Below are 21,440 nucleotides of genomic sequence, written 5' to 3' on the forward strand. Positions count from 1 at the left end.
CTGACTGGCCCCGCCACAGAGAGGGCTGTGGAACACTCCTGGGCCTGGCCTGGGATGCTGAGGCTTTCAGGCCGCGACCTGGTCCATCCCGACTGCCCTGATGTCAGGGTCTTCGCAGCTATTCACAGTTGGGACTGAGAACACGAGGTTGGAGAGCGCCCCCTGGAGGCGCCACACCACCCTACCCTGAGGCATCTCCGGGCTGAGGCTCTGCACTCCACCTTGCAGGCTTTGCAGACTCTGGGCCAGGACCACGTTGTTGGAAGGGAGAAAGCCTCAGTGGCAGCAGGAGGCAGCGCGGGGGGAGGAGGGGGGCAGCCTCAGCCCTCACCACTCCCTCTCAAGCTTCCTCACTGTTTATATGATACAGAATCGGGTGCTTGGCTAGGTGTCCCCCTGGCTGCCTATCCGGCCACCCTCAACAGTTCTAAATAAAAGTGTGGTTCCGGGGCCGAGGGTGTGGTGCCTTTCCCTCCGGCAGGCCATGTGTGCGCCACTGTCAATCTTTAGGTCCTGCTGAGAGCCAGCGGTGTGGCTGGGACGGGCCTGCCCTGGGCAGCCGGTACTCGCTTGGGGGTCGCTGTCTGTGGTGTCTGTTTGCTCGAGGCTGTCCAGGCCAGTGTTGCTGAGGAGCTGGGCATTCCTCCCCTCCACGTGGTTTTCCCATCCTGCTGGCCCCTGGGGGCCCCGAGCTGGGGCTGGTGAGACACCTGCCAGTTTCCTCACGTCTGCCTTTCCCACTGGGCACTGCTTGTGCAGCAGAAATGACAGGGAGCTCTCTGGGCCCCGGGGTCTGAGCAGGGCAGAAAGAGCTGCAGCTAGCCCGCACCGAGCCCTTTCCTTGGCTTGTTCTGAGGGGAGGGAGAGCCCCCCCTGCAGAACCAGAAAGCAAGGCCCTGGCTGCCACAGGCCAGAAAGTGTGGGTCAGGGGGCTCTCTCTGCATGCTGGTGGGGCCCTTCTGTGTGTGCAGAAGCCCTGTCCCTCTCACTCCTGGGGCCACACGCTCCAGACCGCACCTCTGTGTGTCTGGCCTGGGGACACTAGCAGGGTGGAAGCCAGGGGTGGATCTGGACCCTCGAAAAGCATAATCCAAGGGCCAGAGAGAGAGAGAGAGAGAGAGAGAAAGAGAGAGAGAGAGAAGAAAGAGAGAGAGAGTACAGGGGGTGAGACATTTGCCTTGCAGGTGGCGGACCCTGGTCCAAATCCCAGGTACCATGTATAGGCCCCTGAGCAATGCTGGGAGTGAGCCCTGAGCACAGAGCTACAAGTTAGGCCTAAAAACAGTTGGGTGACCTCCCTCCCCACCACCACCACCAAAAATAAATAAAACCAGGAAAATCACAAAATCTCTGTGTGTTTACTTTCCCTTTTGGGGATTCTGGATCACAACCAGCAGTGCTTAGCAGGGGCTACTCCCAGCAGTGTTCAGAGGTTGTTCCTTGCAGTGCTTGGGGAGAGTCCCAAGTGCTGTGTGCCAGGGCTCCGACCATACTGGGGTCACTGCACACAAGGCCTTGCCCCTGGTACTCTGAGTCCCCTTCATCTGTGTTATTTTTCTTGGGAAAAGGCCTTTCATGGGAAACTTAAAATGCTTTGCACCCCTAAAAGTGTCAGGAATACAGATTTGGTGCAAAATCATCCCAAGGCAGGGCTGGAGTGATAGCACAGCGGGTAGGGCGTTTGCCTTGCACGAGGCCAACCCAGGTTTGATTCCCAGAATCCCATATAGTCTCCAAAGCACCACCAGCAGTAATTCCTTAGTGCAGAGCCAGGAGTAACCCCTGTGCATCGCTGGGTGGACCCAAAAAGGAAAAAAAAAATCCCAAGGGCCTGAGAGAGCTGAGGGCTGGGCTCAGTCCCTGAGTACCAGCAGGAGTGACCACCAAGCACTGGGCCCCGCGTAAGCCCCTGAGAACCCCAGGCGGACCCCCTTCCCACCCACCCCCGCGGTCACCAGCACACACATTGGCAGCTGCGTATGCCACCTCTGCAGAGAGGACAGAGGAGACCAAAGAGGTGATCTTTTTTTTTTTCTCCTTGGCACAGAATTGACCAGACAAACTGGGAGGAAATTCTGGATTGATTGGGATGGAGGAAGAAGGTGTGTCCGCACTCAGGTCCCCGGGAAGGCCTTGGGGTCAGTCGGGGGTGAGGGTGGAGCCTGCTCCCCCAGGCCATGCCCCCCAGATGGTACGGCTTGGGGGATACCTGCCTTTGTATCCTCTTTGGGATTACAACCATCACCTCTTCAGGAGGATGAAGGAAGTCTGACACAAACACACAACCCCCCAGGGAAACACAACCTCTCCCCTGTTCAAAAGGAGGCAGAGGACCAGGACCCAAGACTTGAGACCCGAGCTGGGCCCAGGCCCTGCCACCGAACCCCCAATGAGGGGTGGCCCCAGCGTGCCCAGCCAGCTCTGCCTGGCAGTGACAAGTGGTCCTGCTCTGGGCATGCCCACCTCTCCAGTGTTGCCTTGGAATGGCCTAGTGCGGCCTCGGCGGTGGCCTGGCTAGGCCTGGTTCTGGCTTGAACGGGAATGAATCCCCTAGGCCATCCGGAAGCCGACTTGTTCCCTGCTGGGAACGCGCCCACCTCCCACTAGACTCACTGAACTTGCTGTGCCCAGAGACTCTCGGCCCCTCTGCCCCACACAGAGAACTGCCGTCTGGGGCCTGCTCCACCCATCGACAGGCCACAGGGCCAGAGGGAGGCTGAGGTTGGGACGGTCAGTGCAGGCAGGGAGCCGGGAAAGCGCTCGTCTCCTTTATTGGGTTCCCAGGGGCGCTGCAGGACTGCAGCCTGAACAGAAAGCAGAAGGGGGCAGGGGCACCTGCCCTCATTTCCAGTCCTTGAAGAATTGCTTGAAGATGGGGCTCTCGCGGCCCTGGGGAAGGATCTCCACCTGTGGGAACAGGGAGGGCGTAAGGGGGGCAGGGCCAGCCTCCACCGCAGGGAGGGCGGGGAGGTGGCACTGGGCACCAGACTGGATCCACACACCAGGGACGCTCCCCAGAGGAGCCAAGAGACCAGCAGAAGATGACGGGGACGGGGCTGGAGCGAGGATACAGTGGGCAGGGCGCTTGCTTTGTACACAACTGATCCAGATTCAGGGGTGCAGAGCCCGGAGTAAGCCCCAAGCACCTCTGGGTGTGGCCCCCAAACAAAAGATGGCAGGACAGTGGCCGAGAGAGAAACAGGCTGCCCGAGGCCTGGGTGTGCCCCTGGGAGAGGCACCAACTGCTATGCAGCTCCCAGCCTGCCTCGTGGAGCCCCTGAGCCAGGCGACAGGCCTGGTCCAGGCAGGGACAATGGCCCAGCCAAGGCACACAGCTCTCCAAAGGCACATTCATTCACAGCGCCACCCAACACCCATCTTGAAAGTCATCTATTAAAAAAAATTTTTTTGTTGTTTCAATTTGGGGAGGGGGCACACGCAGCAATCCTCGGGGGCTCCTCCTGCCTCTGTGCTCCAGAGTCAGTCCTGGCAGTGCTCAGGGCTCCGTGGGGAAGAAGCTCTCCGGCTCCTGCATTTCATAATTTTGCAGGACTGGGAAGCACCTTCCCATTGCATGGGTCAGGTAGGGAGGCCCAACTAGTTCTGTTTTTTTGTTGTTGTGTTTGCTTTTTTGGGTCACATCCGGTGAAACACAGGAGTTACTCCTGGCTCACGCACTCAGGAATTACTCCTGGTGGTGCTCGGGGGACCATAGCGGATGATGGGAATCGAACCCCGGTTGACTGCGTGCAAGGCAAATGCCCTACCCGCTGTGCTATCGCTCTAGCGCCCCCCCCCACCAGTTCTGATTGTGTACAAGACTTTCCTGCCCAAGGGGCAGAGGTCACAGGAGGACCCCCGGGAGGAGAGCTTGGGGCCCAGGACATCTCCTCACCTGGGTGTTCGGGGCGTACTTCATGCGGGAGATGAAATCCTCAGCGACTTGAAGGGCCGCCTGCCTTTCCTTCTCATTAGCTTTGCGCCCTGGGATAGAAGGGGAATGTTTATTTTTCCACTCATTCACTTGTTCCGTCGTTTTTTTTGGTGCCAGGTACAATAGCACAGTGGGCAGGGCATTTGCCTCGTACCCGGGATCTATTCCCAGCATCCCATATGGTTCCCCGAGCAACACCAGGAGTAATTCCTGAGTGCATGAGCCAGGAGTAACCCCTGTGCTCTACCATGGAGCCACACCTGGGCCAGAAAGGAAAGTTCTGGTTTAGGTTTTTGAGTCATACTGGCAGTGGGGTTGGAGTGATAGCACAGCAGGCAGGGCGTTTGCCTTGCACGCGGCCGACCTGGCCGACCCAGGTTCAATTCCTCCGCCCCTCTCAGAGAGCCCGGCAAGCTACCGAGAGTATCTCGCCTGCACGGCAAAGCCTGGCAAGCTACCCATGACGTATTCGATATGCCAAACACAGTAACAAGTCACAATGGAGACATTACTGGGCCCGCTCGAGCAAATCAATGAACAACAGTAGGACAGTGACAATGACTGGCAGTGCTCAGGGGCCACTCCCAGCAAGTTGCTCAGGGATCACTGTGGCAGAGGACCATGTGGTGCTGGAGATCGAACCCAGGGCTTCCTCATCCCTCCAGCCCTTGAGCTCTCTCCAGCTCAAGGAATTTGGGTTTTTGTGGGTGGGTGAGGAAGGGAACCACGTGGGGCAGTGCTCAGGGCTTACTCCTGGCTCTGCACTCAGGGATCACTCCTGGAGGGTTGGGGGTCCATATAGGGTACCAGAATCGAGCCCAGGTCTGCTGCATGCAGGGCAAACACCCTACCTGTTGTTCTATCTCTCCAGCCCCAACGAAACTTTTTTTTAAGTGTAGTCACTCTTCTCTAGTCTACATCCCAGATTTCCCACAAACGTTTAAAGTGGCCCACAGAATAACCAGCAACCTTTAAATTAAACAGGCCACTGGACAAAGGTATTTCTCCATGGGCTGAGCACAGGTTTTGCATGCAGGAGACCTGGGTTTCAGCACTGGCACCACATGGTCCCTTGTGTACTTCCAAGAGTAACCCCAAGCCTAGAGCCAGGAGAAGCCCCTGAGCACTGCCGAGTGTAGCCAAACACACACACACACACACACACACACACACACACACACACACACACACACACACACACCCAAGGGCCAGAGAACTAGTACAGAGGTTCAAGGACTCACCTTGCATATGGCTGACCTAGGTTCAATTCCTGGCACCACCAAGAATTCCCTGAGCACTGCCAGGGGTCACTCCTGACCAGGAATAGCCCTGAGCATTCCCGAGCTATCCAGGAATAGCTCCTGAACACTACCAAGTGTAAAATTTTAAAAAATTTTAAATGAACATAAAACGAAATCAGTGGGTCAGGAGGGCTAAGGACGCTGAGATGCTCTTGATAGGGGAAGTCGGCCTGAGAGACAGTCTCAGCCGGCGACTCCAGGCCGGTGAACTCTGCTCTCCCGCAACCCCAGCCAGTGCCCACCACGGAGAATTCTGCATCCTGGCTCTAAAGCTGCCTCCCCAGTCCCTCCCCCAGAGCCCCCCTGCCTCTTAGATCCCCCATCAGTACTGTTACCAACCCCATTTAGAAAACTATGGTAAAAGGCGTGGCTTGTGGGGGCTGGAGCAACAGCGCAGTGATAGGGCGTTTGCCTTGCACCCGGGATCTATTCCCAGCATCCCATATGGTTCCCTGAGCAACACCAGGAGTAATTCCCGAGTGCATGAGCCAGGAGTAACCCCGGTGCATTGCCGGGTGTGACCCAAAAAGGAAAAAAAAGAAAAGGTGTGGTTTGCTAGGGTCTGACTCCCGTTTTCCAGGTAGCTCACGGCGGCCAATGGTTATGCAGTGCAGCCTCTAAAGGGGCCTCTGCAGTCACCCGTTCTCTCCTGCAGCCACAAACTCTGCTCCAGTCTAAGGCATGTGCCCCAGCAAGTAATGCTAGGAACTGTGCTTGGCATCCAGCCCAACTATAAAAACCCAGGTAATTGTGTGCTAGCCAAAATTAATTGCTGGATCCTTCCTCCATGAACAGAACATGGAGGTATTTCTCTGGTTCCCAAAGTTTGGTTTTTCATCTCTGTTTTCTTTTATCAAAATGGTTTGTTCTTTGCTAGGTATGTTTTCATGGGTGTCTAGGATGCCCCTAGCATGAAATTGGTTCCAGGTGAAAGTGCTGGTGGCAGGAGGGAAAAGGGGGTGCTAGAAGCAATCCCAGCCCCCACCCTACCCCACAGTGTGTGCATACTCTCTCTCTCTCTCTCTCTCTCTCTCTCTCTCTCTCTCTCTCTCTTAGAAATCCAACTGGGGGGGAGATAAGCGATAGTACAGCAGGTGAGTGCTTCCCCTGCAAACAGCCAACCTGGGTTTAATCCCCAGCACACCATATGATCCCCTAAACACTACCAGGAGTGATTCCTGAGTGCAGAGCCAGGAGTAGCCCTGAGCATTCCCGAGGGTAGGGTAGGGTAGGGTAGGGTAGGGTAGGGTAGGGTAGGGTAGGGTAGGGTAGGGTAGGGTAGGGTGAAAGAAAAAAAGAAAGAAAGAAAGAAAGAAAGAAAGAAAGAAAGAAAGAAAGAAAGAAAGAGAGAGAAAGGAAGGAGGAAGGAAAGAAAGAAAGAAAGAAAGAAAGGAGGAAGGAAAGGAAAGAAAGAAAGAAAGAACGAAAAAGAAAGAAAGAAAGAAAGAAAGAAAGAAAGAAAGAGAAAGGAAGGAGGAAGGAAAGAAAGAGAAAGAAAGAAAGGAAGGAAGGAGGAAGGAAAGGAAAGAAAGAAAGAAAGAAAGAAAGAAAGAAAGAAAGGAAAAGAAAGACCCCACTGGTGGCACAGCACACACTTTGCATGCGGGGGGGCCTTGGCTTATATTCCCAGCATCACATGCCCCCCCAAGCAATGCTGGGTATAGCTCCCCCACCAAAAAATGTGCAAGATCTCTAGAAACCCACCTTGCTGCCAGTGGCTGTGGCCCCTCCCAGGACAGTGCTCCTGTCCCCTTGCATAGCTCCCTCAGGACACCCGATAGATCATTCTCTCTCTACCCTCCTCACAGAGCCATGGCGGGGGTTTCTCTTGGCTTAACTGGCCCAACAGATGCTCAGTAACAAATACTACTTCATCAAGAGACCAGAGATGGAGGGGCTGGAGCAGTAGCACAGCAAGGAGAGCATCTGCCTTGCAGGTGCCAACCCACGTGTGATCCCTGGCATCCCATATGGCTCCCCGAGCTCCACCAGGAGTGATTCGTGAGCTCAGAGCCCTGAGCACCACTGCCCCCAAACAAACAAACAAACAAACAAACAAAAAAACCCCAAGCAGATATTAGAGACAGAGAGTTCCCAATTTCCTGATATTCCTATCAGGAAAAGTCAGGATGAGGAGAGACCCACTAAGCAGATCTGGGCACCCCGGCCGCTCAGGGTCCAGCTTTGTTCCACCTTCTCAGAGCTGAACCCAGCGAAGAGACACCTGCATAGCAGTTGTTTCTGTTACCAGTGAGTCAGCCTCTTGGAAAAAACAAGTTCCACAAGTTCCCAAGGAACCAAGTACAGGGAGTCACTTGAGAGAAAGCAGTCGTACCCCAAGGCAGAGGCCGGGTCTTGGCCCCTGCAGGGCACAAGGGGCCCGGAAAGGTAGCACATGGGCGAGGCAGTGGGGTTCAGTCCCCAGCACCACCTGTGGTCCTGAGCAAAGAGCCAGAAGTAAGCACTGAACATGGCTGGGGTTTCCCAAAACCCAAAACAAAACAAAAAACAGTCATCCCTGGATCAGCCACAAAGCGGGAATGGGTCAGACAGGCAACTTCCAGGGTTCGCCCAGATGCAGTGAGTCAGAATCAGGGTGGGAAGGAACCACCATCTGTTCTAACATGCCTTCAGTGAGTAACGCTAGGCTTGAAACCGTTGCCTGAAACGAAGAGGGTGGGAACAGCAGAGAATCCCCAGCCACAAGAATCTGGGTTCCCGAAGGCTGACTTGACTTGTAGTATGTGTGTGTGTGGTGGGGGGGGGGGGGGCGGGTGCTTCCCTAGCAGGGCTCCAGGGGGTCACTCCTGGCAACTCAGGACTCAGGATCACTATGGCTGCCCCCCAACATGCTCTGGGGTGGGGGGCTAGGGATCACACGTGCGTCACACCGGCTCTGCCCTGCAGCTCACTCCCTGCCCTATGCGCCTCCTGAGGCAGCGCAGGGGAGAGGTCACGCCACCTTTCCAGATGTAGATCTTGCCACAGAGTCCGTTGTCCAGCACAAAGCAGTCATCAGGGATCAGCAGTGCAAAGGCAAAGGGGCTGGCATCAGCGACTTTGGTCAGGTTCATCTGCCCCGTGGCGTCAGACACCTGGGGCAGGACGGGAGGGATGGGCAGAGTCTGAGCCACCCCCCTCCCTCCTCTCTCCCAGAAGCAGGCACCTCTGGGAGCTGCCACGCCCACTCCCACCGGCCACTCTCGCCCTGCTCCATCCCGGAACTAAGGGCATTGCTGGCACTGCAGGAGACATGGCACAGAGGCACAGACCGGTGAAGTTGGGCCTGGCTCCGGACCTCCAGGGCCTGACATGGGCCCTTCCCGGCTTCCCGCACTCGGGCTGCATCCAGTCACCACCCGCCTCCCCTGCTCCCTGCAGCCCTGGTACCCTGCTCCCAGCCCACCTTGTACAGGACCGCTGCCTGGGCATTGGTCTGGTCAGCCATGAGGTCTTCTTCGGGGTTGCCTTCCTTCAGCACAGGTTTGGGACCCAGGACCTGCAGGGGCCAGGTAGGCCAGGTTCCAGGAGCCTCCTGGACTCCTGGCCGAGACTCCGCAGGCACAGGGGCACCAACCCCCTCCGCGGTTCCAGGGTCACTGCACTCTGCAGTGTGGGAGCTCCCCCGCCCCCAGCCACCCTCCTGCCCCGCACTCCTCCTACATGGATCATCTCAGGGGGCTCCTCGCCATCGGCCACGATTTCCACTCGGGCTTTGCCATGCCGCTCGCTGTCCCGGATGGCCACGGCCAGGTCCTGCGCTTTGTTGCGTTCCAGGATGTTGGACTTGCCACCACACCAGGTGAAGATGTCCTGAAAAGGAGCAGGAGGCTGGGGTCATGGCCGGGCCGGGCCCGCTGCTACCTCAGATGTGGGAAACGGGGCTCGGAGGCTGTGCTCCCTGAAGCAAGAGAGGCCCCATCCGGAAGGCAGGGGAGGCTTCTGGGACTGGGAGCAGGAGCGCTGAGCCAGCTCGCGCCTGGCTGCCTGCACTGCACAACCCTCTCTGGCATAGATGGAATCTTCCTGTTTATATCCAATTTTTTTCTTTTTTTGGTGGGAGCTCACCTGACAGTGCTCAACGGCCACTCCTGCAGGGCTCTGTGCCCAGTGGCTGCTCCTTGGCAGTACCTGGTAGACCCACGTGGTACTGGGGATGGCACCCTAATCTCCTGTATGAGTATAGCCTTTTGTGGTTTTTTTTTTTTTTGCTTTTTTTGGTTCACACCCGGCAATGCACAGGGGTTACTCCTGGCTCTGCACTCAGGAATTCAGGAATTACTCCTGGCGGTGCTCAGGGGGCCATATGGAATGCTGGGAATCGAACCCAGGTCGGCCGTGTGCAAGGCAAATGCCCTACCCGCTGTGCTATTGCTCCAGCCCCGAGTATGGCTTTTTGCACCCCAGCCCTGCCCCCCTCTCCAGGGCCAGTCCATCAGCTCTCCTTCCGGCCTAGAATATTAGCTTCCACAGCAGGTGAATGTTTGGGTTTACTTCGCTTTGTTCACGGCTGTACGCCCAGGGCTAAAATAGGCTGGCACAGACTTAGTTTCAAATCAATTATTTATGGAATGAGGGGGCTGGAGAGATGGCACAGCAGGTAAGTTGCGGGCCTGGCAGGCAGCGACCCCGGCCTGTGCCCTGCCTGCCGTCTCTGCCGGCTGAGACGGGGGCCTGTTCTCTCCCGCTGGCTCTGCAGCTTCTCGGGAGCTGCCTGCACCATGTCACAGCCCGCCCCGGGCCCCCATTCATTTACTTATTTATTTGTTGTGTTAAAGACATGATGATTTACAAAGCTGCTCATAACAGAACTGCTTCAGGCATACGATATTGCAACACCAATCCTGCGACCAGGGTCCCCTGGACCCCTGCCATCGCCCAGTCTGCCCTCTTGTGGGGGAAAGATCATAAAAGGATTGAGTACAAAAACTCAACTAGATTATCACTCAGATTTGAAGAACTGTATAGAGCTTCATGGACAGGCAACAGGGAATTATTCATAGCCCCGAAATCAGTTTTGCCAGAAGTCTTAAAAGAGCCCCTTTAAAGGACTGTGTATGGCACTCGCTAATGTATTTGGTTTCCTCCACTATATTAAGAAAGGTTAAAAACATAGCAATTAATCATCAAAAATGGACTTTAAGTTATTTTCTAGTAATTCTTTTTTTTTTTTTTTTTTTGCTTTTTGGGTCATACCCGGCGATGCTCTGGGGTTACTCCTGTCTGCACTCAGGAATCACTGCTGGCGGTGCTCAGGGGACCATATGGGATGCTGGGAATCGAACCCGGGTCGGCCGCGTGCAAGCAAACTCCCTACCCGCTGTGCTATCACCCCAGCCCCTATTTTCTAGTAATTCTATTTGCCATTTCTCTTAATTTTGGGTAGCCAAGTAATATGAAATAAATTTGCCATATCCCTGTTCTGAGGGGTGGGCCCTGCTGGCAATGGTCAGGGCAGCCCACAGGGTCAGGGATGGAACCCGGGACCCACATGGCACACATGCATTCCAACCCTTTGGACCTTCCCCCGACCTCTCAGACTGTTTGTTTGTTTATTTATTTATTTATTTATTTATTGCGTTTTGGGTCACACCCGGCAATGCTCAGGGCTGACTCCTGGCTCTGCACTCAGGAATCACTCAGGGGACCATATGGGATGCTGGGAATTGAACCCAGGTCGGCCACATGCAAGGCAAATGCCCTACCCACTGTGTGTAAAAAAAAAAATTACTTTTTTTTTTTGCTTTTTGGCTACATATTCGATTACTGGCTCCAAACACAGTAACAACAAGTCTCACAATGGAGACGTTACTGGGCCTGCTCAAGCAAATTGATGAACAATGAGAGGACAGTGCTACAGTGTTTTTTGGCTACATCCAGCAGTGCTCAGGTATTACTATTGACTCTGTGCTCAGGGATCATCCTATGCCTGGGATAGAACCCAGGGCAGGTACATGCAAGGCAAACACCATCCACTATACTTCCAGCCCTTTTTTGGTTAGTTTTCTTTTTCTTTCTTTCTTTCTTTTTTTTCCCCAGCCACACTTGGCAGTTCTCAGGGCTTATTCCTGGCTCTTTCCTCAGGAATCATTCCTGGCGGTGCTAGGGGTACTGTATGAGGGAGCTGAACCAAGATGGGTGCAAGGCAATCCTCCAAACTACTGCATTATTGCTCCTGCCCCTGATTTTAATTTTGTGTATTTGTGGGACAGACACACCCAGCAGTGCTCAGGGCTTATTCCTAGCTCTGTGCTCAGAAAGGACCCCTAGCAGTGCTCAGGGGACTAGATGCATCGCTTGGAATAGAACCAGGGTTGGCCATGGGCGTGGCAAACGCCTTAGCCCGGGTACTCTGGCCCCCGAGACCCCCTGCCCGCCTACCTGGCCCAGGTCCAGGATGAAGCAGTCGCCCGTGTTGAAACTGCCCCAGCTCAGCCTCCGCTCCGTGGCCCGGATGTTCTTCTTCCCCTTCACCTGGTAGAGTTTCCTGACGTATGGGGAGCTGGCCTCGGTGGAGGTCTTGTGAAATGCAGAGTCCACGCCGCCTTCCTGCAGCCAGACAGCCGGCCTGAGGCCTCCACAGCGCCCCCCAGCGGCGGGGGCGGGGAGGGCCCGGCCCGGGAGGCGCGCTCACCTGGTACTTGAGGCCCCGCGGGAAGTAGCTCATGAAGACGTCAGACTCGTTGCCCTGCACCTCCCGGTGCTGCACCGGTCGCTCCCCAAGCAGGGTGTTGAGGTGCACGGCCAGCATGGCACAGGCCCCCTGCTCGTCGCGGGATGACTGCTGGCCTGCGGCGGGGGCGGGACCGGGCCCGTGAGAGACCCGCCGGCCGGCCTGGCCCCCGCGGTCCCCCCATCCTGGCCCCCAGCCTCCTTACCGATCCACAGGTGCAGGTGGGAGAGCTCGTCGGGCCCGTTGTGCAGCACCAGGTAGGAGTCCCCCGAGAAGAAGACGCCGTGGTTCTCGCGCGCCACGGCCACGGGCTTCAGCTTCTCCACGCGCCAGATGTGCAGGCCGGGCTCCTGCACCGAGGCTGGGAACACAGAGCCGCTGCGGAGGGCAGGGGCTGCGTGAGGGGGCTGGGGGGCCCTGTGGGGCAGCGCGGGGGGCGGGGGGAGAGGATGTGGGGGGGGACTCACCTTTGGGGGATGGGCGAGTACATGCTGCTTCTGGACCTGGAAAGACAGAAGTCTGTTTTGTTTTGTTTTTGTTTGGGGGCCACGCCTGGCGATGCTCAGGGGTTACTTCTGGCACTGCACTCAGGAATTCCTCCTGGCAGTGCTCAGGGGGCCATATGGGATGCCGGGGATAGACCCCAGGTCGGTCTGTGCAAAGCAAGCGCCATACCTGCTGTGCTATATGGCTGGGGCACCATAGAAGTCATTTTTATTTTTTGGTTTGGGGGGGGATTTTGTTGTTGTTGGGGAGGGTTTTTGGGGGGTGGGGGTGGGTGACGCTCAGTGGTTCTTAGAGCTTACTTCTGGCTCAGCGCTCAGGCATCACTCCTGGTGGGCTCAGAGGACCACAGTGGCTACTGGGAATCAAGCCTGGGTCTGCCTGTGCAAGGCAAATGCCCTAACCGCTGTGCTATCTCTCCAGCTCCAGCAGAGGGAACATTTCCCCTCATTCTAAGTTTCCAGCTGACTACTGTAGCACTGTCCTCCCATTGTTCATTGATTTTCTCAAGCGGGTACCAGGAATGTCTCCATTGTGAGACTTGTTGTTACTATTTTTGGCATAAGGAATACCTCACGGGGAGCTTGCCAGGCTTTGCCATGCATGCAAGATACTTTTGGTAGCTTGCTGGGCTCTCCGAGAAAATCAGATAGATATGTTGATATATCATTATAAAACTATTAATATTGATCAACATTTCACAGGCATCAAAAAACAATTAACAAAGTTCTAGCAGATAGCATTCAATATAACAGATAAGAAGACAAAAACATGATGACCAAATGGAATTGACCCCTAAATGCAAGGCTGATCTAATACCTGACAATCAAACAATATGATCCACTCAGTCAACTTAATATATCTGTATAAGTGAATGTTTTCACCTTAACAGATGATTTCAATCCATTAGCAAAATTCTATATCCACCCCTGAGTTTTAAGATTTTTTTCCAAAAACTAAGACTGAAAAGGAACTTTCTTCTTCCTGTTTTGTTTTTGGTTTTTTGAGTCACACTTGGTGATGCTCAGGAGTTACTCCTGGCTCTGCACTCAAAAGCTTCTCCTGACAGTGTTCACGGGACCATATGGGATGCCAGGAATCAAACCCAGGTCAGCCACATGCAAGGCAAATTCCCCACAGCTGTACTACTGCTCCAGTCCCTAGAAAGAAGCCTGATAAAAAGGCATTTAGCAAAATCAAAACAAAGCTGGTACAGTGGCTAAGGCTCTACATGCCGCGCCTTGCACATGGCCACCCTAGGTTCAATTTGACACAGGTTCGATCCCTGGCACTGCATATGGTTCCCCAAACAATGCCAGGATTGATGTCTGAGTGTAGAGTCAGGAGTGATCCCTAAGAACTGCTGGGTATGACCCTCCCCCCCGAATAAAATAAAAACAAAATTAAACAAAACAAAATCCAGAGACCAAAACTCCCTAGAGATACGATTAGACGTCACTGCCTTCTCTATTCTGAATTTCCTGCCCCGGGAATCTCAGCCATCGACAGGCATTAACTGTGCCAACTGTACAGCCAGTTCCCCTCAGGATGAATAACAACTTGATTCTGGAGCTCAGTGAAAGCAACCTTTTTATGCCACTGAAGTTATTCATGAAGAGAATACTAAGGACAAGTATTTACAAAACACTTTTCCCCAGCTTTTTTTATGGGGGGGAGGGGGAGAAGGTGCCACACCCTGCAGTGTTCAGGGCTTATTCCTGGCTCTGCACTCAGGGGTCACTCCTGGTGGGGCTCAGGGGACCACATAGGGTGCTGGGGATTGAAGCTGGGTGGGCTGTGTGCAAGGCAAGCCCCTGACCCGCTAGTCCTAGCTCTCTGACGCAGAGAATACCTTTTATTTTATTTATTTATTTATTTATTTTTCTTTTTGAGTCACACCCGGCAATGCACAAGGGTTACTCCTGGCTCATGCACTCAGGAATTACTCCTGGCGGTGCTCGGGGGACCATATGGGATGCTGAGACTCGAACCCTAGTCGGCCGCGTGCAAGGCAAATGCCCTACCCGCTTGTGCTATCGCTCCAGCCCCTCACAGAATACCTTTCAAAGAAACCGTCTGGCGCAGTAGCTTCAGCTTCACTCCCCACCTCACTCGCACGTTCCCAGTTCCCATCCCTCGGGTTTCTTTCTGGGGCTTAGAACAGAGCCCACAACAGCCCGCACCGCAAGGCACATGTCTTGCAGCTAAACGGTGTTTCTGCCAGCTGAGCCCTCACCACAGGCTCAGGGTGCAGAAGAATTAGAGGGTGGAGAAGCCAAGGTGTTTCTTAGGGTGCAGTGGCTGGAAGGGGGGGTGAGCAGTCCTGGGGCATGCATAGATGGAGAGGAGGAAGTGTGAGTGGGACACAGAAGGAACCACAGAGCCAGAGTGAGGGGCGTAAAGTGACCCGAGTAATGACACATCTGTTCCACGCCTAACCAGCAAAATATGCGTGTCCTGTCGCTGCATTTTCCCAAGGAGTGGGGGGTGGGGGGCAGAGAGGGGAGGCTGGAGAAGGGAAATTCTGACTCTCTCTCGCCCACAGAGTCACATGCTCTTCCACATTCCCTGCGACCGGCAGCCCACAGTGACGCAGAGACTCGGGGCTAATGTGGTGAGCTGCCACCCCAGGAAGAGGGTGGACTCTCAGCTTTACTGGCTCTAGTTCAGGAGTCCCCAGGGGCCTACAAACCCCCCTGGGTTGATGGAAGCACGCAGAGGACGGACTCTGTTCTGGCTGCCCAGTAGAATTATCTTGGGCTTGTCGCAGGCAGGTAGACTGGGGGTGAGGGAGACGGCTGGGATTGGGTTTGGGGGAAGTAATAAAACCAGGATGTGATTTAAAGAAGTTGCCTTGTCCTAAAGCAGTCCAGAAGTGGGAAGGGAGTAACCCCCTTTTTTGTGTATGTTTTTGATTTACGGTCACACCCAGCAGTACTTCAGGGCTTACTTCTGGCTCTGAGCTAAGGGATCACTCCTGGCAGGACTCGGGGAACCATGTGGGGTGCCAGGGATCTAACCTGGGTCAGGCACATGCAAGGCAAGCGCCCTATGGTTGTACTATCTCTCCGGCTTTGGAAACACTTTTGAGAAACAAGTACTGAGTTCCTCGGAGCAGCCAAAAATGAGGCACCAACCGGGGAAGGGTGAATCCTCAGAAAAGGAGAAGCTTCAAGGGGAACTAAAGGTTGTTTAATAAAAAGCAATTAATTAAAAAAATCCAAGCTCTTCCCCTTGACAAACACCTTAGCAACTATATATATTAGATCACACCAGGCTGCAATACTCAAGAGTTACTCCTGGCTCTGCACTCAGGTTACTCTTGGTGGTGCTCAGGGGGCTATATGGTGGAATGCTGGGGGGTCGAACTCAGGTTGGCCATGTGCAAGGCAAACGCCTTCCCCACCGTGCTATTGCTCAGGTCTGCATAGAAAGCCCTGGGTGAACAGTATAGGAAAGTCCTCTCAAAGCGGCTCTGGGAAAGCAAGTCCATTCTAAACAAGGAAGCACATTCCCTTGCTTTTAACTTCATGGCAGAACTCACATGTGGCACTCTCCCCTCTGGAGAAGCCTGTGTTCTCTCGGATGAACAACTCTTTCTTTACTCCCTCATATTTCTCTAAACAAACTACATTACTTCACCATTCACCTCTTCCTGACATTTCCTGTGAGGGAAGACAACAACTCTGAGCCCAGGTAAGGACGTACTCTCCCCTCCTGCAAAAGGCAGATCCTCGCTCCAGCCTGAGTCCACAGAACGCAAAGAGTTGGGGTCAAGGAGGTAGTCCAGTGGGTAGGGCACTTGCCTTGCATGTGGCCCACCCAGATTAGATCCCCTACACCCCATGTGGTCCCCTGGGCCCCGCTAGAAGTGATTCCCTGAACACTGAGACGAAAGTAAAGCCTGAGCATTGCTAGGTGAGGCCCCAAAACAAATAAACAAGCTGAGAGTTCAGAGGGCAGGCAGCAGTCCCGGGCCGTTGTGGAGCGTGGGTGAGCGCCCACATCCTGCTGGTGCCCGCTTCGTCAGACTAATCCTCCCAGCCTTATCCGGGAGGCCACTGAGGGACAATCAGGAAAGAGATAGCCCCCTCTCTTGAACCTGTTTCCTCCCTCGCACCCCACTTCTCCCCTCATCAGGCAATCTGTACAAATGATAAAAACCCAGGGGCTGGAGTGATAGTACAGCGGGCAAGGCGTTTGCCTTGCACATAGCCCACCCGGGTTTGATTCCCAGCATCCCATATGGCCCCCTGAGCACCCCCAGGAGTAATTCCTGAGTGCAGAGCCAGGAGTAATCCTGAGCTTTGCAGAGTGTGACCCAGAAAACAAACAATAAACATCCAAATCCTTCTCTTAGGTGGGGAGTGTCATAGATTAAAGATGAGCCTCCCCATACCTCTCCCCACACGCACAGTGCAGAAACCCCATGACAGCTTCCTCAGCCCCTCCTCTTAAATGCCTCTGGGGATGAGGAGCTCACTGCCTCACCAACTGGCCTCTTGCTCTATGCCCTGGACATTCAAATCTTTGCTTTCCCCCGCACTGCCAGTTAGGTGAGTCAGGGGCTACCCGTCTCGCCGGGTGGGTGGCAGGGGCATTTTATTTATTTTTTTTCTTTTTTGGGGCTGGAGCGATAGCACAGCGGTAGGGCTTTTGCCTTACAAGCGGCCAACATGGTCGACCCGAGTTCAATTCCTCCGCCCCTCTCGGAGAGCCCGGCAAGCTACCGAGAGTATCTCGCCTTCACGGCAGAGCCTGGCAAGCTCCCCGTGACTTATTCGATATGCCAAACACAGTAACAACAAAGTCTCCAATGGAGACGTTACTGGGCCTGCTCAAGCAAATCGACGATCAACGGGAGGGCCTTTACCTTTACCTTTACCTTACCTTTTTTGGGTCACACCCATCAATGCACAGGGGTTACTCCTGGCTCATGCACTCAGGAATTACTCCTGGCGGTGCGTGAGGGACCATTTGGGATGCTGGGAATCGAACCTGGGTCAGCTGCGTGCAAAACAAACGCCCTATCCACTGTACTACCAGCTCCTCTCCGGATCCAGCTGGAACCTCACCGAGTGCCTGAGGCCCTGCAGTGCTCAGGGGAGAGCTCAGAACAGGCCTTGCTGGATTCACATGAGACCACAGGGAGCCCGGGGGCAGTCGCTGGGGACAGGCAGAGCAGTCTGGACAGAAACGGCGGGGTTAGAAATCGGTCAGCCTGTCGTGGGGCAGAGGGACCATGGCCCTTCCAGACCCTGTGTGGCCCTCGGGGTGAAATTAAATCACTCCAGCTCTCTTGGGAAGCAAGGAAGAAGGTCACCCAGAAACAGCACTACCCGCCCACCTTCCAGCCAGGCTCTGCTTGCTCCTGCCTCCCCTCACCCCACCTGTGGGACCCTCTGCTGGGGTTCTGCTGACTTTGCTAAATCACGACCTGCCACCAGCCTCTTACTCCAAATGTTAGGCCTGGCCTTCCCGCTCTCAGCCACGCCAGCCCCAGCAAACTAATCATGCCCCAGACTGTCTCGGGATGGGCACCTGCAAATCTGAGTGCGCCTTCGTTCAGAGACAGAGAGCTTGGACCCAAAGCAGCACCAAGGGCTGTGGCCCAGGAGTCCCAGATTGGATTCCGGCACTCTGTGGCTTCCCCCAGCACTGAGATAAGTGTAGTCCTGGAAAACCACTAGTATGACCCCCAGACAAACCAATCCACAGCACACCCGAGGTTGAGGACTGTCAGGAGCCCTGTGAGCTGGGTGACGTGCCTGGTGGCCTCATCCAGGAGGCGTGGCCCCACCTCCCCCCCCAGTCCAGACAGGCACTGCCTTAGGGGTTCCTCGTTCCACTTTCCGGGACTGCCCACAGGCCTGACTCACTGAAGCCTGACTGAAGGGACAAGGACGGCAGCCTGGTGACCCACTACTGGACAAACAACTTCCAGAAACCCGACCCTACTGGGAGGGGGACACAACCTGGCAGAACTCAGGCCTTGCTCCTGGCTCTGTGCTCATAATCCTGATGGGGCTCAGGGACCGTGTGGGGGCCAGGATGGAACCCGGGTCAGCTGCGTGTAACACAAGCACCTTTCCCATTGTGCTATGGCTCTAGCCCAGAACCCTCCCCTCCCCAGACCCCAGCGGGTACTCACTCGCACCCCTCAGAGGACCTAAGCAGGCCCACGAGAGGGTTGCCAGGCACCCCAGCAACCCCATGCCCCTCTCCTCTGCTCCCCTGCCCCCTCCTGCAGCTCAGCTTCTGCTTTTCAGGAGATGCCACCCTGCAGCTCACTTCCTTCTGACTCCACCTGGGCTGCCCAGGACGTCTGCCCCCCACTCCTGCTCCAACTCCCTCCCCAGCTCTGGGGTGTGGTATGGGGGATATGGGGGTTGCCTGGAGGAGGAGAGCAGGCACCAAACCTCAGAGACCCACTAGACTGGGCATCTACCCAAGCCCTGGGCCTCCCTAAGGTGGCCTCAGGCAGCTGCAGGCCCAAACTGGCCCTATTAGGCGGCGACCTGCAGGACAGCCAGGAGGAACATTGGGCCATGGCTCAGTGGGTGAGCACATGCCTTGCATATATGAGGCCCTACACACACACACACACACACACACACGCACGTACACACACACCCCAGACACACACACACCCCAGACACACACACACACACACCTTGCATATATAAAGCCCTACACACATGCACACCCCAGACACACAAACACACACACCTTGCATATCTGAGGCCCTACACACACACACACACCAGACACATACACACACACCTTGCATATCAGAGGCCCTATACACACACACACACACACACACATCCTGCATATATAAGGCCCTACACACACACACACACACACACACACACACACCCCTTGTATATCTGAGGCCCTACACACACACACACACACACACACACACACACCCTGCATACATGAGGCACACACACACACCAGAAAGGCTGTGGCCACACACACACACACCCCAAAAAGGCTGTGGCCAAGTTCCTCAGTACCTCAGGCTGCCCCTGGGTTACTCACATTTCCTGGGTGTGGTCACCCTCTGGGCTACATTTTCACCTCCCCCCTGTCTAATCCTTGTCCTGAACATTTGGTTTCTTTCCCTTTCTTTTTCTGGGGAAGGGGAACCGGTGTGGAGGTGGGGGGTACACCCAGCAGGGCTGGAGCTGCTCCCTGCAGTGTGGTTGGGGCCACTCCCAGAAATGCTCAGGTTCAAACCTAGGGCTCCTGCGTGCAGAGCACCGACCCCAGCCCTGCCGGCCGTCTCCCCCTCCACACTGGACCTCTGCAGTGCAGGAGCTGGGGATGCAGTGCTGGGTCGGCTGGCCAGATACCCCTCGGGCCCAGCCCGAGCCAGCTTCCCACTCAGCAGAAAAGTCACAGTCTTGCCACCAGGCAGGCTAAGGATGGCAGTTCCTGAGACTGACCTTGATCCGGGGTACTAGCTCCCCCCAGCCAGCACTGGGAGCGACTCCTGAGATAACTGGGTTTGAACCGGAAACAAATTTTTTAAAAAATAGGGCCATAAAGAGAGCATCACATCAACAGGACCTTGTCCCCGGGAGCAGCAGAGACTGGGGAGCTAGCCCGGGAGGGAGCAGGAGCTGGGATGTGTCCCCCTCACCTGCTGGCTGTGCTTCCTCAAGTGCTTCAGTTCTTGGAACCTCCGGGGGTCCAATCTGTAAAGTGGGCACAAAGATAAAGAGACCGAATGAGAGGGGAGAGAAAAGGCTCAAATCACAGGTCCTCAAACCCCAGAAACTTCTCTCTCCCAGGCACTGGGGGTTTAGCAGGACCGGCGCCCAGCACCTCTGGGAGCAGTGGCCCTGCACTGGACCCCCCACGCCCCCACCCCAGCTCCTGGGTTAGCAGAGTGTGGAAGGTGAGAGCAACAGGTGAACCCCCCCCCCCCCACAACCCCCTCCAAACTCTTGGCCTTGGTGGCACCGTGCAAGAGAGGGGCCGCGCAGGTCCCAGGCTGCAGCGAGCGCGGGACCCGCAGGGCTGCACCCTGAAGGTACCTGCCCAGGTAGCCCCTCACCGGAGCGGGCGGAGGGGGCGGCACACGAGTCCCCAGAGTTGCTGCTCACTCGGCCCGGCCCGCGCTGCACGCGCCGCCTCGCCCCGTGCCCCCCGACCGGGGCGCCCCCACCAGCGCCCCCTGCACAGACCCGCCCGCTCGCGCTCCCTCCCTCGCGGGTACGGGGGAGGCGACCCCCGCCCAGCTGAACCCGCAGCCAGAGAGCGAGACCCCGGAGTCACTCGCCTGCCGGCGTCCTGCTCGGTGCTCTGGCCGCGTCCGCGCCGCGGTGACTCACCGGGAGGCGCCGCCGCCGCCGCTGCCGCCGGGGGGCGCTGCTGAGCCCGCGCCGCGCCGCGCCCCGTCGGGGCCGGAAACCCGCGTGTCGCCCGGCTGGGCGTCGGGAAACGCCCCCGGCAGCCCGACGGCGCCCACTCCGCGCGCCCCGCGGGACCGGGAATCGCCCCTGGGTTCTGAGCCAGCCCGGGCGGCTGCAAAGCCAGTCGGTGCCCGGACGGTCAGCGCTTCATCTCGGGAGGCCACCCAGCATGGTCAGCGCCGCACGCTGCCGGGAAGGCTGGCCCATTTCCCTCGCCTTCTCCCTTCCTTCCGTTATTTTTCTCTCTCTCTCTCTCTTTTACGTTTTTCCTCTTAAAAAATATGGGAGGTCACATCCGGCGGCTCTCCGGGCTTCCCCTGGCTCTATGCTCAGGGGTCACTCCTAGCAGGACCCAGGGCACCACATGGGGTGCTGAGCGCCCCAGACCCGGGTCTACCGCCTGCAGGCAAGTGCCCTACCCTGCCACTCCCACCACTCACCTTTTCTTTTTGTGCTTGTTTTCTTTCTTTCCCTTCCCTTTTTCCTTCCTTTCTTCCTTCCTCCCTCCCTTCTTCCCTTTCCTCCTCCTCCTCCTCCTCCTCCTCCTCTTCCTCCTCCTCCTTTCCTTCTCCTTCTCCTCCTTTCCTTCTTCCCCTCCTCCT

General features: G+C 56.0%; 1 protein-coding gene across 1 annotated transcript; it reads right to left on the minus strand.

Annotated features, from left to right (window-relative positions):
• Positions 1-2,770: 2,770 nt before the first annotated feature.
• On the minus strand, positions 2,771-20,087 carry CAPG (capping actin protein, gelsolin like). Its single transcript, XM_056116754.1, has 10 exons — positions 20,064-20,087; positions 12,376-12,411; positions 12,114-12,286; positions 11,870-12,024; positions 11,617-11,784; positions 8,899-9,048; positions 8,642-8,734; positions 8,198-8,330; positions 3,896-3,984; positions 2,771-2,907 (listed from the first exon to the last, which is right to left on the minus strand). Exons 2-10 carry the CDS (start codon positions 12,396-12,398, stop codon positions 2,842-2,844), a joined length of 1,050 nt encoding a protein of 349 aa, XP_055972729.1. The 5' UTR covers positions 12,399-12,411; positions 20,064-20,087; the 3' UTR covers positions 2,771-2,841.
• Between the last annotated feature and the right edge of the window lie 1,353 nt (positions 20,088-21,440).

This window comes from Sorex fumeus, unplaced genomic scaffold, assembly GCF_029834395.1.
Source record: "Sorex fumeus unplaced genomic scaffold, SorFum_2.1 ptg000003l, whole genome shotgun sequence".
Taxonomy (NCBI): domain Eukaryota; kingdom Metazoa; phylum Chordata; class Mammalia; order Eulipotyphla; family Soricidae; genus Sorex; species Sorex fumeus.

What these genes read in the sequence shown, in the direction of transcription:
- CAPG (XM_056116754.1), bottom strand. Translation starts at nt 12,398, where the DNA reads ATGTACTCGCCCATCCCCCAAAG. An exon ending in TACTCGCCCATCCCCCAAAG is followed by an intron (nt 12,287 to 12,375) that starts GTGAGTCCCCCC and finishes TGCCCTCCGCAG; the next exon opens with CGGCTCTGTGTTCCCAGCCT. An exon ending in CAAGATCTACATCTGGAAAG is followed by an intron (nt 3,985 to 8,197) that starts GTGGCGTGACCT and finishes CTTCTATCCCAG; the next exon opens with GGCGCAAAGCTAATGAGAAG.